Genomic DNA, 17248 nt, shown 5'->3' with positions numbered 1-17248 from the left:
CAAAACATGCCAGACTGTTTTAGGCTAAATTAGCCCACAATATATGGACTGTGGTCCTAACATTTACACCTGTTGTTTCTACCATCTTTATCTTTATAACTTAATTTGCAGTTTTTCTATTGTTCTTGAACATTATTTTCTTGTTTGTTAAGCCATTCTACTATCTTGACATTATTGTCTATTCAGTCTTATTTTTAATATTTAACAGCAATCAAAGTTATTGCACTGCTCATGTTCCATGTGATTGGTTTATTTAAATTCACTTTAACAGAGAGGTCTTGCCCATTTAATTCCCGAGTCCATGCCTTACCGCTTTGCCACAAAACTTGTATGCAGTATCTCAAAGATCCAACTGAGAATCTCAGATTTTACTTAGTTTGTGGCTGTCCAAAATTGTCATACAGTAATGTCACCCAGCACTCAGTACCCAGCACTCAGTACACTCAGTATTATTGCATCCTTTGAGATGATCAATAATAATTCTTCCTCCTCGTATCGTTCCCAGTGATTTGCTCCCAGCATATTGGAGACACATTGATTACCCCCACTAACATGTTAGATAGCCATCCAGTTTTAGACTTGTAAAGTGTGGACAGAAAGTTTTTCCATCTTATCCTTATTTTATTTTAGTGTTTGTATTTACCTTATGCGTCACTGCTTCATCGCTTTCAGATTTTTTCACAGTGTTGTATAGTTTTAAAGACAGTTCCACAACATCCATGAAACATTATTTTCTCTTGAATGCAGCACAGATAACGTTCCTAATGTGTTTTTTTCAGTGTTGTACATTTGTATATCGTGACATCTTACTTCTGGTAATTTTATAAATTCTTAGCTTGATCTATATCTGCACAGATGTTTTAGTCAAATATGCATATAGTCATTGTCCACATCCACATATATTTTCTCTTGAACGCAGAACGGACATCGTCCCTATTGTGTTGACTGTCTATGGTGCCCCTGGCTGCACCTGAAAGCGGATGCTCCTTTAATCCACTGACGGGACCCGAGTGGAAAGAAGAGCAACACGATGAGGCATCACCAACTGATCTGCTTTCACTGAATCCCCTGATAAGAGCATGATGCCTTTCGGCTAAGAGGGTCAAGTAATCAACCAAGCATATAGCTCAAATACACTGGTGAAACCCTCTACACTGTGCATCTGAATGAGATATAGACCTACTTCTTGAGGTGAGGTGAAGTGAAGTTAGTTGGCTATGATTCTTAACTAAATCCCATTGCAAGTAACCTATTCCAAACAGCTAATAAAACTTATCATGTGTCAGTTAGCCTACATATCAGAACAATTAATAATCATTCAATGTATCATATTGGATGCATACTGCCATGTTTTTTGTTGTTGCTGCTGTTGTTGTTGTTGTTATCTTCAGGATATCTAATCTACAGAAAAGATGCATCTTGGTGTTATTGCTATGTGTTTATTCAATATACAGCTAGCTGTGGAAATCAGTCTGGTACCCATTGCCACAACCCTGGAGGGGGCAGGTATGGGCTTAATATTATACTGGTCTCACCACTAGTCTCCACTGCTGCTGTTACCACAGAAAGGCACAATGGACAAAAAACATGAATAAAGCTACTATTTAAAATCAAGAATGAGAAAAATAAATGAAACATATTACCAAACAGTTTTAAGTTTGAAACTGAAATATTAAATTGCACATGCATAATCCTGTGGGAATATTAGTTTAAATCGGCCCCTCCCACTCTCCCTCTGCCACGGTATTTTGAACAAAAAGGACTCTTCCCAGTCAGTGCTATGCAAAAGGACAACAAAATACTGAAAATGTTTCGTTCTCCCATTTTGAACCTAAGCAAAAACAGATTCCAGGCCTATTCAATGAGACTCTTTTTGTTTTTCTTAATAGTATATTCTCAACCAAGCCGCACAAGGGAGGAGGGGTGAAAAGAGTAGAGACCCTAGCATTTTGATGAGCATTTCAAGTACCCAATTGAAGTCCTAATGATCTTTCGAACTAGCCAATAGTAGTCTTCATCTTCCATTCGCTTGTATTCAGTAACTGGGTATGGGCGGTCTTTTAGCAACCCAATATCCGCCTACAGGCGTAGGGTTAGGTTGCGCATAGGTTGCAGTTTCAGTTTGTTTTATTCACCATTTTGAGTAGCAGAAGGTAAAAATTAAACAAATTTCTCCTCTAGGATATAGTTGCATTTTAATATTTCTTTAGGACGAACGGTTAGGATTTGGTGTTTATTTTTGCGATATTTCATATTGCCCCTCGTGTCGCAGAACTGGACGGTGTTGTTTTTTATCTTTCTGATTTTCTTCTGTGCTCTTTTACATTTGTAACCTCTACAGTATTCCAGCAAAATGTCCAGACCAGTGAGGTATGTGCGTTTCAGATGTCCTCCATTCTCATTGCACTGCATGCATGCATACTGGGGCTCGCATAGACTGACGCATGCTCTAGACATGTCGAGCATTTTAGCTAGAATTTGCCTGTTTTAAGGAGAATAGAGCACATTAGTGCTCTTCTACAGATAGCATTAGCTAGCACCAGACCTTGCAATGCGGATAGAAGGTGATTGCTGATCAGATATCTTTTTTGCGCGCGCTTCAAATGTGCAGCGAGATGGTGAGCAGAATCGCCAGCCATCTCCAGCATCATCTGCGCGCAGAATGCATGCTGTATTTTCTGTAATACAAAACATGTTATCTAGCTTCTGATGAGGGTAGGCTAGAGGCAATCTATACAGAAAACATGGCCACCCATTCATCCGTGCTAGGTTCGACAAGACTAATAACCTGTTTTGGACTTGGCCATTGGCATGTTGATGTTATGTCTCCTAACTCTACATGTTACTAACTTCGCCATGTTGGGTGCATGCAGTCGGGGCAATCATACCTATTTGTTGTCTCACAAAGTAACATTGTATATGATCAGTGGTCAACTGTAGCCAGTTAGGTTTGGTTGAAAACGCATAAGAAGAAAGGAGCCGCGGCTGCTCATTTCCACGCTGATAGTGGTGAATTAGCCTTGCTGGAATGATGTCAGAGGGGGCGGGTCAGAGTAGCAAGTCACCACACCTCCAGCACTGGAGGCTGTGGATGGAGTTATTCTGGTCGAATCTAGTCTTCAATTTCTTTCAAATCATAGCCGTCGTATTGCAATAAAGAAAAAAAAATAAAAGAAAAAAACATTGCAAATGGATAACTATTAAGACGGCGTGTCTAATGCGTCTAACGAATTTTCAGATAGATAGGCTACTGTGACTATTTGCTTGCAACAGTGATTCAGATCAGGCGAATCCTGCTTGGGCACGATAGGAGTCCAGCAAGAAAAAATGCCATTGGGCCCACACCATGGCAAGGTGCCGTTTACATTTTGTAGTCACCTAATTGTGGTGCTCTATGTAGGCTATAGACATTTGGTGTGTCGGGAAAAGACAGTTGACATGGTTTGCGTTACCTTTTGATTGACAAAAAAAAATCCACGTCGTTGTCCCCGTCTGCCCCTCCCCCTTTACTCCCAATAGATTTTAACTTTGACCAGAGACGCTGCTTTTTCCACCATCGAATGAAATTATCTTCATTCAGTCGCTGGATTAAGCTGATTTGTGTAAATATCTATGCGTTGTTGTCTTATTTCTGATCTGGGCAGATAAAGCAGGCTAGGCCGATGCGTTGTTGTCATATTCGGACATGAGCACCACCATGGATCTTAGCACTTACTAGAAACACTCTCCATCTCCACTGGAATGCATTTAGGGCAGTTGCTTGCAATTAACATATAGTGATGTGTCGTGCACCAACACATTGCTTTCCCTCTTTGTCTTAACTTAATGCCTTTGAGATTCATGACTAAGTGAGGAGAAAGCAATGTGCCATGTTATGTAGGCTATAAATTAGACAAGAACATCAATTTCCATGATGTTGACAGTGTCTAGTGTTGATCATGTCTAGTTGAACATGTATTCAGTAGTAATCAAAATATATTTGTTATCAAAGCTATGTTTTGATTATGAACTGTATGTCCCCTAATGCAGTGTCCTCAACAACACTAACTGTACAGTATGGGCTGAAATTCAAACAGTTGTATCACAGCATTTCTGTCACAATATTGCAGAAGCAGCAAATACTGCAATATTTATTGGGCCTAGTTTGATGTTATGATTTTAATGTTATTTTATTGCATACATCTATTGCCTCTGAAGTCCAAATTATGGCACAGAACCTCACTCTTATGTCAGAGCAGAAATCAAGAACAAATTTGCCATGCCAAGATGGCTTCTGTGACTTTCAGTGTATGAGATGTAGCATGCAACCGAAATATGTTACTGAATTTAAATAAAATGCTGTTAAATACAATTGTTCTGTAAAGAACCACACTATTTTTAAACTTTAGCCATAGTTATTGTTATTATAAGATTTATTTAATGACTTTATTGTTTATTTACTATTCTCCCATATTCATTATTTATTTTCATTAGGTTTGCTTGAATTTATATTGTTTATTGTTTATATTGCTATTCTCTTAGTCTGACAAGCATTTGAATTTGTTCACAGTTAAATAAATTTATAGTATTGTTTTTTTGTATGTCGCTTTGGACAAAGGCGTCTGCCAAATAGTATAACTGTAACCGTAACTTTGTTTTTTTGGGTTGGAGGACACCAGTGGCAAACTTTTTACAAAATATAAAGTTGGTTGTCGGAAAAAAAAAATAGTCATATGTCATGGAGGCCTAGATGCTTTTGCTTGTTATGGTTACTTGCATGGCAGTTATTGTAGCCCGGGATGTGCCTGCAGGTTTCACTCAGGAAGAGGAAACCCTCATTTAGCAGAGTTTTATTTAGCCTTTAAAATATATTTAGCATTTACCATTTTAAAATGTGTCAAGACGTGCATTACCTTGCACAGTTTGATCATCTACAGGTTGTTATTGCAGAAAGATGTGAAAACAAGTTACACCATGACCGTACTTGTGCTTCTCTCTGTGTGATTTATGTTAAATTTGATGATACGCAAACATGTGTAAGATCAAATGTTGTTCTGTTGTCTCCTCAAACTCCACTTTAATGTGTTCTTGATGTGGTGCTATTTGTCATTTGCCCAATAGGAACCGGAAGGTGGTGAATTACTCACAGTTCAATGAATCTGATGAAGCAGGTAGGTCAAGCAAACTTCAAGTTGCAATGAGAAACCCACAAATATTACATTACAGTACATTACATTACATTACATTTGGCTGACACTTTTAAACCAAAGCGACTTACAACATGGTAAAACATTTTATGTTTTTTAAAGCAATTCTAACAACAATTCTAGGAAAATCTAAAAGGGTAGAGTGCAGTAAATGTGATGCCCATATTCTACTACACCATGTCGTTTGATAATGGGTTAAAGATCGAATGGATACATCAATCCTCTCTTGTTACTCAGTTCTGTGCAGTAAGCAGACATGGGGGTGCTCATGGTTGCAAGGTTACTGTGGGTGAAGGTGTTTAGTGGTGGTGGGGAGGGCTGTTATGATTGCACTCAGTCAGATATCAGTTTATGACTGATGTGGATTTAATTAGTTCCGTGACTGTGACCCAACAATTGAGGAGTGCAGATGAAAGTACAAAGTTCTGGCTTTTTGGTCACTGTAAATGATCTCAAGGGGCTTATGGTGGTGATTATTGTTATCAATGTTATTATATTACAGCTCCATCCTATTGGGAACTTGCACCGCAAGCAAGACATATAAGCATGAGTGAAATGTGAAATAATCAGTTGACACTGCGTCTGCCTCTACCCTGACACAGCAATGTGTGTATCCATGTGTTTGTCTATGTGTAAAAAAGACATGCTCCTCTACCTTTATTTGCTGTAATTCTCACACACACACAAGCCTGTTGCAGGTGTAAATTGATAGACTGATTCAAATGGAATTGGATCACTAACAATATAGACAGACATCAGGCGCTTCAAAAATGGTGAAAATGTTCAGTTAGTGCTCATCCGTTCAGTTGGTATGTGGTGAGCACTCTGGCAGTATACCAACTGGGTGTTACACATGGTAAACGGGCCAATAAAAGGACCACAATTTATTCATTGTTCCTAACTTAACAAATGTATTCAGTGTCTGCAATTAACACTGTGTCATAGCAAAAGAAAGCTATTTTTCACGATACCCATTGGAGAGTAATATTGAGTTACTTTGATGGTCTCTGACTCGGAGTATTTGAATTGGGGCTGTTTAATTTCAGCCCTGTGCTCAACTTTGGTGTCTGATGTGACAATTCTTTAATGTATATCTGTATTATTCTACCAGACCATGACAGCTGAGATATTTGATGAGCTTAGATTATCTGCGTTTACAGCTATGACAGTCTAAAATAGATTAAAAAGACGGGTGATATGGTTAAATGCAGCTAAGTGTCTCAGTGTCTGAGTGTCTCAGTGTATTCAGACGTGTGAAGAGTGAAGACTGTTGGAAATGTGAGCATTCACCAAAGCAATCACCTCTCTACTATGCGATTTACACATCAACACAGGCAAGTTGCTGAAATTCAGCAGTTAGCACCTTTATATCGGTGCCAGTTAGGCTGTCGAGTGTGTTAGCAAGGTTACTGAATATGTCATATTGAGTTAGCTCACTAGTGCTAGACTTAAAGCTGCTTTCAATACACTGAAGAAATTGCAGGGAGAAACAGCTTTCTTGGCAATTCTGTAAACAACAGATGTTCACCAAACATAACTAAGGTTTACTTGTGCAACATAATCAACCAAAGCAATTGTTGTGGAGACTGTCAGAAAACAGAATAGGATTTGTACAGTAAATGGACTGCTGAAAACAATGCCACTTTGACTGGTTTTGTTTAGGCGATCAATCTTGGGCTACCACACTTCACATTTCTTAACGCGTGTCTATGTTAAACTGAACGGCGCTAGATTCAAATACAAGCTGATGCCAGTTTGCCAATTTGCATCTGTCTTGACTGGTCAAGGCATGCTTGACAGTGGCAATGACAGATCAGTGAACATTCTGTTTTAGCGAATGTAATTTGATCTCTATATCTCACAACGGCTGTTGTAGGACAGGGAACTTCCTCATTTTACTTATTTTTAAGTGCCTGGCCTGAAATGGTAACGTTTTGTTCAGCCCTCTGTTATTTTGACAAGATTGGAGAAATGGTCGGGTGATAATTGCTTGCCACACAGTAGGTGTCTTTGGAACTTCAAGGCAAGCAAAAAATGCACTGTCTAAATGAATATTCCAGCACTACCTCTAATGCCACTGTTGGTTAAAACTCATTGCTTCTCATTCTTAAATAATCATTTAATGAGCGTAATCACTGAGGAAGCTATCTTCTTGTATGGGGTTTGAAAGCGGAATTGACTGGATTGATTTGTTTCATTTCATTCAGATGAGGAGTATGGCAGAGGTGCTGCAAAGCCCAGAAAGATTCGGGAGGTGAAACACAAGCCATCTAAGAACTCGAAGGACTCTAAGGACTCTAAGGAAGAGAGGTATGTCTGTCTATTAGGCACGGATGACTTTCTGCTTCAACTCTCTATAACCATCTCTCACTGGACACTGATTTATTCCATAATTAGATTAGCCGTAGATAGATTTGTACAAGTTTGTTTTCAGCACACTGTATTGAAGTTCTCATTGTATTGAGAAATGGGGAAAAAAGAAAACAAACAGCCCCCTTATCTTGATTATATTGATTTTATTATAGACTTTTTCTGAACCAGGAACATTATATCTCATCTCCTTTCATGTATCAACATGTTCCTGAATTACAAAAGCATCCTTGATCACTCTTGGTGTGAATTACAAATGGGGTTACTTGCAAAACATATATATATTTAACTCCAGAATCCTGCAGTTCTATGCTGAAGAACACATTAAACTGCTATACAAAGTCCCCAATTGATGAAATAAATTGTAAGTTCGAGATTTATAGACTTGGGTAGAGCTATGGAAGGCAACAAACTCCAGAAGTAAGCTAATGTTCCATGACTAAAGGTTCTCTGTGTGCATGACTGGTGTGGTTGCATTTCGTTTTCTGAAATCAGTCATGACTGTAGTTTCTCACTCTACTTCTTTTCGTGCAAAACTGTGTATTCTGCGTTTCTGATTCACAGTCAAACTGTGAAAGAGAAAAGACCACAATCAATTCAAGCCAAACATATCAGCTTTACTCTGACTCAGAACAGGCTGTAGACTATTTGCAATATTATCAAATTCTAGAAAGCTATGTGTTTTAAACATGCACTCTAGGAGTCTACTCTAGGGCAGCTTAACTATGGCAAAAATCATTATCACAATTATTTTGTACAACATTGAGATCACCATTATTTAATATGATTACTCAGTGATATTGGAACTGCCATCCATTTTCAAAACTTTTTTAACTACATTTTTAAACTGAATTTGAAATATAATCCAACAGGAAAAAGTGCATGTAAAAAGATATTGCACACAGAGCTCTACAATCTTTGATTCCAACCAGCATATTACCAAAGCTCCTTGATTACTACTGTAGTGCTCTACTTTAACCATCTCTGATATTACTGCAGGGACTTGGAAGTGAAGGTGTGATCTGAAAGGCTGTTGAGTTTGAATATCAACAACCTTTTGAACAAAACTGACTGTAGGCCTACTTCTAATGGCCCTGATGATCATTCAAATCTTTACTGTCTGTGGTTGATGTTTTTAGTAAGTTTAAGAATTTCTTGCTAGTGTAGATTTTGAAAAAACATCTCTAACTTCTCAAAGATACTGTGTTCTGACCATTAAATAGCCTTAGTTGCTGAAATGGTTTTAAAATAAACAAATGGCTAAACAAACAAACAGACAAACAAACAATCAAATCTTTACTGAATTGCATCCACGTCCCATCAGCTTCTGGCAACACATCCAGAGATATTTCTTATAAAAGCCAGAAAACCCCAGTACATGACAAGCAATGACGAAGCATTTTCAGATTTTTTAAAATGTCCAATCTCTTTCTATGTTTCTTTCTTTCTCTCTCTCTCTCTCTCTCTCTCTCTCTCTCTCTCTCTCTCTCTCTCTCTCTCTCTCTCCCCTCCCTCCTTTAAAACCAGTGAGGACTCCGATGATAAACACTCCAAATCCAAAGGTGACTCACCAGGTAAGCAATTATCTTTTTATGATCCCAATTAGGCTCTGCTATGCTCACAGCATTTTTTAGTACACTGTCCTATAAGTTGCGTGCAGTGGTCAGCAGAGTGCAGTAAAGCGCTATTGGTCAACTCTGTCTCTAGCACGTTGCCTTCTACTGAGCAAAGTAATGCTCATACAGAATGGCTGTCTATACTACACACACCCTAGCCATGGGAAATTGTAGCAGATCTTGAGTCTGATGTTGCTCTAATGAACTATTACTGTCATCTTGTAAAATTAAATCTTGAAACATTTGTAACATTTTCTAATAAGTATGTTTTAGCATTCTGTATGAATGAAGTCAGGGTTTATTCAGGGTTATATTTGTGTAGACTTTTTTACATTACATTACCTTTGGATGATGCATTTTTAACCAAAGCAACTAGCAACAGTTTAAGCTTTGTAAAGCAATTCGACTTATTGCAACAGCTTACACTGAATGTCTGACAGTTACACTACAAAAAAAATATTCGTTGTGCTACAGATGACTTTGGCAGTGATGAAGATAACGACTTTGGAGAAGAGAAGGAAGAAGACGGGGGGAGCGATTACGAGGCCAAAAAAGGCAAAAAAGTCGTGAAGAGAGGGAAGGCGGAGAAGCCCAGCAAGCGAGTGGTGAAGAGGAAACGAGGTGCAGGTAAGAACTCCAGTGGGCTCTACTCCGCTGACAAACGCTTTTGCACACCTCTTTTGTGGGGACAGGTGCGTTGGAATAGGTTAACCAGTTATACAGTACTTAAAGAGACCCTATGCAACTTTCTGCAGGAGACGATCGCTCTTTGTTTACATCTGGAAGTCTGAGACGAAGAACCACGCTTGCAATTTATATATTTAAATATAGCCTATACATGTATAAATATACACGCTAAAGCTGTCGGGGAAGCTCTGCAGAGAAAATGCAAGCATAAAACGAGCGAAAACGAACAACGAAACCGAAACCAGAGATGAAATCGCCAATCCTGCATAGTTCTTCTTTAAAAGAGAGAATCCCGTACACTGTCCATTTCACATGCAAACATTTATTCAGTATTCACAACGTTTCCGGTCAATTTCACCTGAGGAAGGTCTACGACCGAAACGTTGTGAATACTGAATAAATGTTTGCATGCGTAATGGACAGTGTGCGGGATTCTCTCTTACAAGAACTCCAGTGGGAACAAAAGCTTCCAGCGTATAGGAGGCTATAATGTTATCACCAAAACCAAAAGAGAAGTGTTGCTCTGGAGGTATGGGGTCTTTGTCATCGTCATCATGGTTAACTTTGATTAAGACGGTAATTTGCTGAACAGACATTTGCAGAACAGAAGGCAACTCATAGTTTGGCTCAGATTGTGCCCGTCTTTTTTTATGGCTTGACCCTTCAAGTTTGTCATTTTGGACCTAGCCATAGATTTAATTCCTTAAGTGTTTCATGGTATGGTATTTTCTTTGCGTTTTATGGGCAATAAGTGTGATGTAAATGAATGGCTTAAAGGGATATTCCGCCATTTTTGGAACTAAGCTCATTTTCCACGTCCCCTCGAGCAAAACAATCGATATTTACCTTTTTCCCGTTCATCCAGCCATTTTGTGAGTCTGGCGATACAACTTTTAGCTTCAGCCTAGCATAGATCATTGAATCGGATTAGACCATTAGCTTCTCGCCTGCTAGCATCATGCTTAGAAGTGATTAAGATTTTCGGCAATTTTCCCATTTAAAACGTGTCTCTTCTCAAGTTAGAAAGTGCAAAAGACCAACTGAAAATGAAACCTGACGTTTTTCTTGGCTGATTTGACATGGAACTACACTCTCATCTGGCGTAATAATCAAGGGAAGTTGCAAACGTACCATGGGCGCAGTGATATCACGCACTATTTACTGCTTGTTGCCTATGGGGACTATTTTCAGATATCACCGTGTTTGCAACTTCCCTTCCCTATTCCCAACGTTCTACGGTATAAGATAAATTCATTTATCTCCCTCAACAATGGAATTCTCTTCTCTGATTGGCTGATGGGGTGGCCATTAACTTCGTATAACCTGCTACCTTTGAAGTAGTTCCCGTATCACACTTGAATATTAATTCGCCAAACTCGTTGCAAAGTTTAAATGAACTGTCACGTTGCATCCAAGCTGAAATACAGACGTGCAGAACCGTAGTAACATTGTAGCATATGACGGAGGTGGATTGTAGCTAGTTGGATGCCATGTAGGCTATAAAAGTAGCGATCTTTCAAAGTTAAAGTTAATCAGAATCCTGGGATATGCCCGCTTGACAACAGGAGAGATAGAACTAACGACTGGCTTTTGGCCGTAGCAACCAGCCATTTAGAACTAACGACTGGCTTTTGGCCATAGCAACCATCCATTTAGAACTAGTAACGGCAGTTTTGTCCTGCAAGTAGAAAGTTGATATGTGGCGGAAAGTAGTCCCACAGTCAAGACAGTTTTAGCGATGTTAACGGACGCAACGGTGGAATAAAACTATGTTCTAAATATACAGGTTATGAATACAAACGGGAGATAAGCGGGATAACGGCCTTCGAGGTCGACCGGTTCGATGGAAATAATGGCACGGCGGAGGACGTCGCCGGAGTTCTAGACCTCCACCTAGCCATTATTTCCATCGAACCGGTCACCTCGTCGGCCGTTATCCCTTACGTAATTAACCCTTCAAACATATAATTACCGCTGTCAATGGCAACAGGGGTTGTGCTTCTGATTTGCGTCACTCCACAAGTAGTCCCGTCACTTCTCACAATGGAAGTCAGAAGTGAAAGCAGAGTTGATCAGCTTAGTTCTAAACAAGGTTTGATTCAAATTCAGTGTGTGTTGTTAACTATTTGTTTCTCGGCAAAGCCACAAACGATATTCAGAATATCAGAAACGATAACAAATAAATGAAAGGAGACGTATCATGTGAAGTTGATTTTTTTAGTTTTGGCAAATAGCCGTATAATAAGCGGGATAATGAATGGAACGCCGGTCATTGTCTGTAAAATAAGTCCCTTTGGAGTGAAGCAAGACCCCTCCACTGGTGATTCGCCCTGTCAGGACTTATTTTCCTGATAATGACCGGCATTCCATACATTACCCCTTACAACGTATTGTTGTCTTGAAAGCCGATCATTCAGCCATTGGCATATACTGTGACATTACGGTATTATTATTACCTATCATATTATTTCCCATTATGACCAGTAACCTTAAACCTCAAGGTCAATATGGCCTATTCACGTACACGCAAAATGGACGACTATAGACTGTTCTGTTGCATGATATTTGGGCATCTGATTGTCAAGTTTCATGATTATGTATTTATACAATACTTTCAGGGCTTGTGTTGTAGAACTTTTAGAGACACACATAACACAATATTGATGCCAAAGGTGTGAAGTTTATTCAGGGGCAACGACCATCAGTACAGAGATACACTCCTGTAAGTGACGCAGCAAGTATTCAGAGTAAGTTTCTGAAGGTTACAGCCCTGAAAGTACCTGCTTGATAGCACCAGTCTCAAAGGCTGCTCTCTTGGTTATGTTTTTTTTCTGGCCCACAAATAGATTGGGAATCTCCTACCGATAGCACTAGGAATTTAAGACCTTTGCTGTAAAATTACTGTAGATGTTCGATACAAAAGGTACCAAATGCTAATGAACATTAAACCATACCCGTCATTAAGACTTGTCTTTGTGCTTACGTCTAGATGACAGTGATGATGACCGGGAGGTCAATCGTAAGGTACGTCAGGTGCGGCAGGCGGCGTCCAAAGCCGTGTCGAAACAGAGAGAGATGATCCTGGGAGGTGGCGGCAGTGAGGATGAGGAGCGTGACGAAGAAGAACCGACCCATGTGGACAGTAAGTGCGCTATTCCAGGACTTGAAGTTGAACACATAGGCCTACGAGGCTATGACCCATACTGGTCTCAGGTAGTCAGAGAGTGGATGTTCACTTTCAGAGTCTTGTCCATTGTTAAAGGAGAAATCTGACGGGTTTTCACATAGATCTCTAACCTATTGATACTGAATGAAAACAATCCGTTTTACCTAGCTCGAGTTGCTACAGTTAGAAAAGCATGACTTTAATCATTAATCCAACACCATTCTCTCTCTCTTTTTTTTTTAGAAGAGTCAGCCAGCGATGAGGACTTCATGGTGGATGATGATGATGACAGCGACTATGGACGCTCAAAGAAGAAAGGAAAGAAGGTGATCAGCAGGAGAGGCAGGCCTGAGAGGAAGGAGAAGAAATCCCCCAAACCCAGACTAAAGGCCACAGGTATGAGCAAACGCATGACACACACACACACACACACACACACACACAGTGTAAAGGTCCTCATCAGCAATCCCTATCCGTAAATGAACGATTATGCTATTTTGTATCATGCTGCATAGACAAAAGAAAAGGGAACTTGAGGACGAAAATCTAGAGTCTTAAAAATCACTTCCTTGTTGACTTGAGAAATTACTTTAGAGGCTCAACATTTTCCACACATGAAGAAATCTTTACAAAGAGTCATCGGAAGATTGTAAAAGCCAGTCATTCACACTACGTTCAACATGAATAGATTTAGGAAGTTTTGTGAAAAGAGTTTTGAGATGGATCATCTTATAAAATGTGTAATCTGCTGTCTCGCAGTAACCCCAAGCCCCATGAAGGCCAAAGGCAAAGGCCGACCCAGTGCAACCAAGGCCGTGGAGAAGTCATCTCCCAAGGACGAGGACGAAGACGACGCCGACAGTCCACAGGAGGACGACGAGCAGGAGGAGAGGAAGGAGACCCCTCCCCCATCCAAGAAGAAGCAAGACGCCGCCGCCGCTGACGATGACGATGACGAGGAGGAGGAGAACGGCTCGGATGAAGATGGCGCATCTGGGGATGACTAGGCAGGCAGCCACTCTCCAGCCCCCTTCTCCTTTTTCATTCTCTCCATCTTGCTTTTCATTCTTTCACTCTTTTTCTTTCTCTTTTTTTCCCTGAGGGTTTGTGTGGTTGCCTGGCTCAGTGGGTTCAGCCCAGCTTTTGGTCCTGATATGTTTTAATCTTCAGGTTTTTTTCTTTCTTAGGCTTTCTCATGTTTTCTGAGGATAGTATGTGTGTATGTGACAGTGCATGAAAGATGATCTTATACTGTTTTATTTATCAACCGAAATGCGTGGGGCCGACCCATGTGGCTGAAGCTTTTTTTGTTTTGTTTGTTTGTTTGTTTGTTTTCTCTTGCACAACGGTGTTTTGCCTGTTTTTTTGTTTTGTTTTGTTTTTGTTTCTCTTTGTTTTGTCTGCTTGTCTGTATGTTCCAAAAACCGAAAGCTGTAAGATTTCTCTGAAGCTCAGCTTCCTAGTCTCTCTCTCCGTCCTCTCCGTCATCTCCACGTAACCGTAGCTGGGTTTTACGGAGGGGAAACGTTATGCTGCTCTGCTGGCCACAGTAGATTTTTATTCTCTTAGTATTCTAGTTGGTTCTCAACTCCGATGTCGTTTTATCATAGACACAGTTCAATTTCCTCACCCTCCCACCCATTTTGTGTAGCTTGCAATACAAGACATAGGATCATTGGAATCGGTTGGTGGGTGGGTTATTTTAGGAGGGGTTGGGTTTGACAGTAGTCCATGCTGGTGATTTTGCCATGAATCTGTATGTCTGTGAAACCATGCATGACTTTGTACACACACACACACACACTCGCACACACACACACACACATGCGGGCGCACACACACTCTCACACAGGAACAGGCATCCAAGCATGCATACTCTTTCCCCTCTCCTTGAACTAGCAGTTCTTATTATAAGCTCCCAGTTATAGAGCTACCCGACACAGTCTCTCTCCAAAGAAACTTTGAGGTGAAAGTGTGTGTATGTTTTTCCAGACCTGCAGATTCTCTTCATCAATCTCATAACTTCAGTGGATTTCACCTCTCTTTTTTTAAAAACAAAACAAAAATGCTACTTGTCTCAATTGTAAAGACTGTCCAAATGAAAGCTCTGAAGTTAAGCTCGTGTTCTGACCTGAGGCCTTTTGGTCCTCCCCTGTGGCCCATGCTTTGGTCCCAAAGCTGCAGAGGAACATGGCATGGGTTGAGATGATGGGTGAGGTGAGTCTGAGTGTGGTATGACTAGTGGATGAGACCTTTCCCTCAAGGTGAGATGTGATATCTGATGTTAGAATAGCATGAAAAGTCCTAATAGCTGTAACCCTGGTAGTGGAATTGGTTAGTCCTCTACCCTTTAACGGTCATTAAGTGTTTGTGGTTGCGAGATTGCGATCTCAATCGCCTGCCTTGCTTAGAGTCTAGACCTCAGGACATCCCTGGTCGATATCCTCAAAGGGGTCACACTCTATTGTGCTGAAAAGAGTTCTCTCTGTAGTAATGGTTTCTGGTTATGCATGGATTCCATTTTTAGCAAGCAAACCTTCTCTCATGTGGTTCAACTCACTGGGCCAGGCACATCCTCAGCATTTTAGTCCTACATTTTACTTTTGTTGGTTTGGGAAAATAAGAAAAGTGAAAAAAAAAATGCTTTGTTTGGAATTTGTTTGTTTGTTTTTATAATTCCTCTTCAGAATTTTTGTAACGTTTGTTTTTTATGAAAAGAAATAAAAAATGTATCATGATTTTAAAGAGAAAGCATACCCTATCTATCTCTTTTGCCGAAGCCTTTTGGAAAAGACTGGATGGCTATCTTGGACAACTTTTCTGTCAATACGCTCTTGCTCTACTTCGTTTGACCTCCTCTCTCTCTGTCCAATTTTTGTCTTTTTGTACTTTGGCTGTATGTACAAGCATAACTTCAGCAACCATCTCCTTGGCTTGAAACACTCACTCAGACATTCCATGCTCTTCCTTCCTGTACTGGTTTGCGATGTGTTTCTTTGCCCAGCATTTCTTTAAAGAAAAAAAAAAAAGAAAAAAAGATGGGTACCTTTTCAAATATTGATTTAGTTGTACTGTGATAATGTCATTGAGGAAGAAGGGTAAATGAAATCATGAATTAATTACTTAAGTACAAGACGGTATCTGTCCCTCACCTGTTGCGTGACTTGCATCAGACCAGCAGCTCAGTGCTAGGGCTGTCCCCGAGGACAACTGTGAATGCTGGCGTCGATGTGGCATTGAACCATGAATGTAGATATTTAAATGATATTTTCTCGCCATCTCATCTGAAAGCCTAAACGTGTGGTTGGCATTTAAACATTTTCACCCAGCTCAGAGAAACAACACTGTGGTTTGGGTCCAGAACAGGGCTTCTCTTGCTAATGTGAAATGCTGGCATGCTTTACTTTAAGAATACCTAAGATGTTTGACGCTATTATCTTTTGTCGGGTGTTCATCCATGCAAATTACCAACTAACCAATCGGATTTGATCCATCTGATGGTGTTTGCACGAGAGCCTGCAAACGAGCAAAAGTAAACGGTCATATTTAGATGTTTTGTTTTTGTTACTATCAGTATTTCCTAGGACTGGCAACAGTCCCATGTTCCAAGGTAACATTCCCAGCCTGTTAATTAAGGCCATGGTTTTGTGTGAAGCAAAATGAAATACTGAAACAATCAGCTTGCGTTCTGCTGTGTGTGTGTGTGTGGTCTGAGTTGGAATATGGTGGCATTTGAGAAAGTGAAGGCAGGAGTACTCTTACCCTTTTTCTGTGAATGTGTAATTTCAGATGTTTCTATTAAAGTCATCTGACAAATTGTACTACTCATTCTTTTCAGAGCGTGCTGGTCTCATTGACCAGACATGAAGCTGGTGTGTCCCGACTAAAGGACACATTTGGTCTTTCAGTTGTGGTTTTGAAATACAGCAACAAGATAACTATTTCTTCTAAAAAACCTATCCCCAATTGCACTATTCTGGTTCTCAGTGCTCTTTCCCAAGAAAGCACCGGGTCGGATTTCTCCCATGTTACAACCAAATTTTCCTCTTGTTGTTCTCAGATATACTCTTATGTCGGCCCCCAAGAGACTGCCACAGTGCATCAGTATTACCTTCCAAAATGTCTCAATGAAGAACTGTTATTAATGGCAAATACTCTTGAAATGGCATGTTGCTGAAGCAGGGCTGTGAGAGTCCTTTACAAGAAGAAGTGTGTACCTGACT

The 17248-nt window shown here is 40.1% G+C and overlaps 1 protein-coding gene across 1 annotated transcript; it reads left to right on the top strand.

Moving 5' to 3' along the window:
* The first annotated feature begins 2074 nt into the window (after positions 1–2074).
* On the top strand, positions 2075–16841 carry nucks1a (nuclear casein kinase and cyclin-dependent kinase substrate 1a). Its single transcript, XM_062546356.1, has 9 exons — positions 2075–2153; positions 2342–2370; positions 5101–5150; positions 7394–7496; positions 9084–9130; positions 9647–9799; positions 12849–13001; positions 13269–13421; positions 13785–16841. Exons 2-9 carry the CDS (start codon positions 2354–2356, stop codon positions 14030–14032), a joined length of 924 nt encoding a protein of 307 aa, XP_062402340.1. The 5' UTR covers positions 2075–2153; positions 2342–2353; the 3' UTR covers positions 14033–16841.
* Positions 16842–17248: the final 407 nt, after the last annotated feature.

The sequence above is a fragment of the Sardina pilchardus genome, chromosome 9 (assembly GCF_963854185.1).
Source record: "Sardina pilchardus chromosome 9, fSarPil1.1, whole genome shotgun sequence".
NCBI lineage: Eukaryota > Metazoa > Chordata > Actinopteri > Clupeiformes > Clupeidae > Sardina > Sardina pilchardus.
This window is presented reverse-complemented; position numbering and strand designations above follow the sequence as displayed.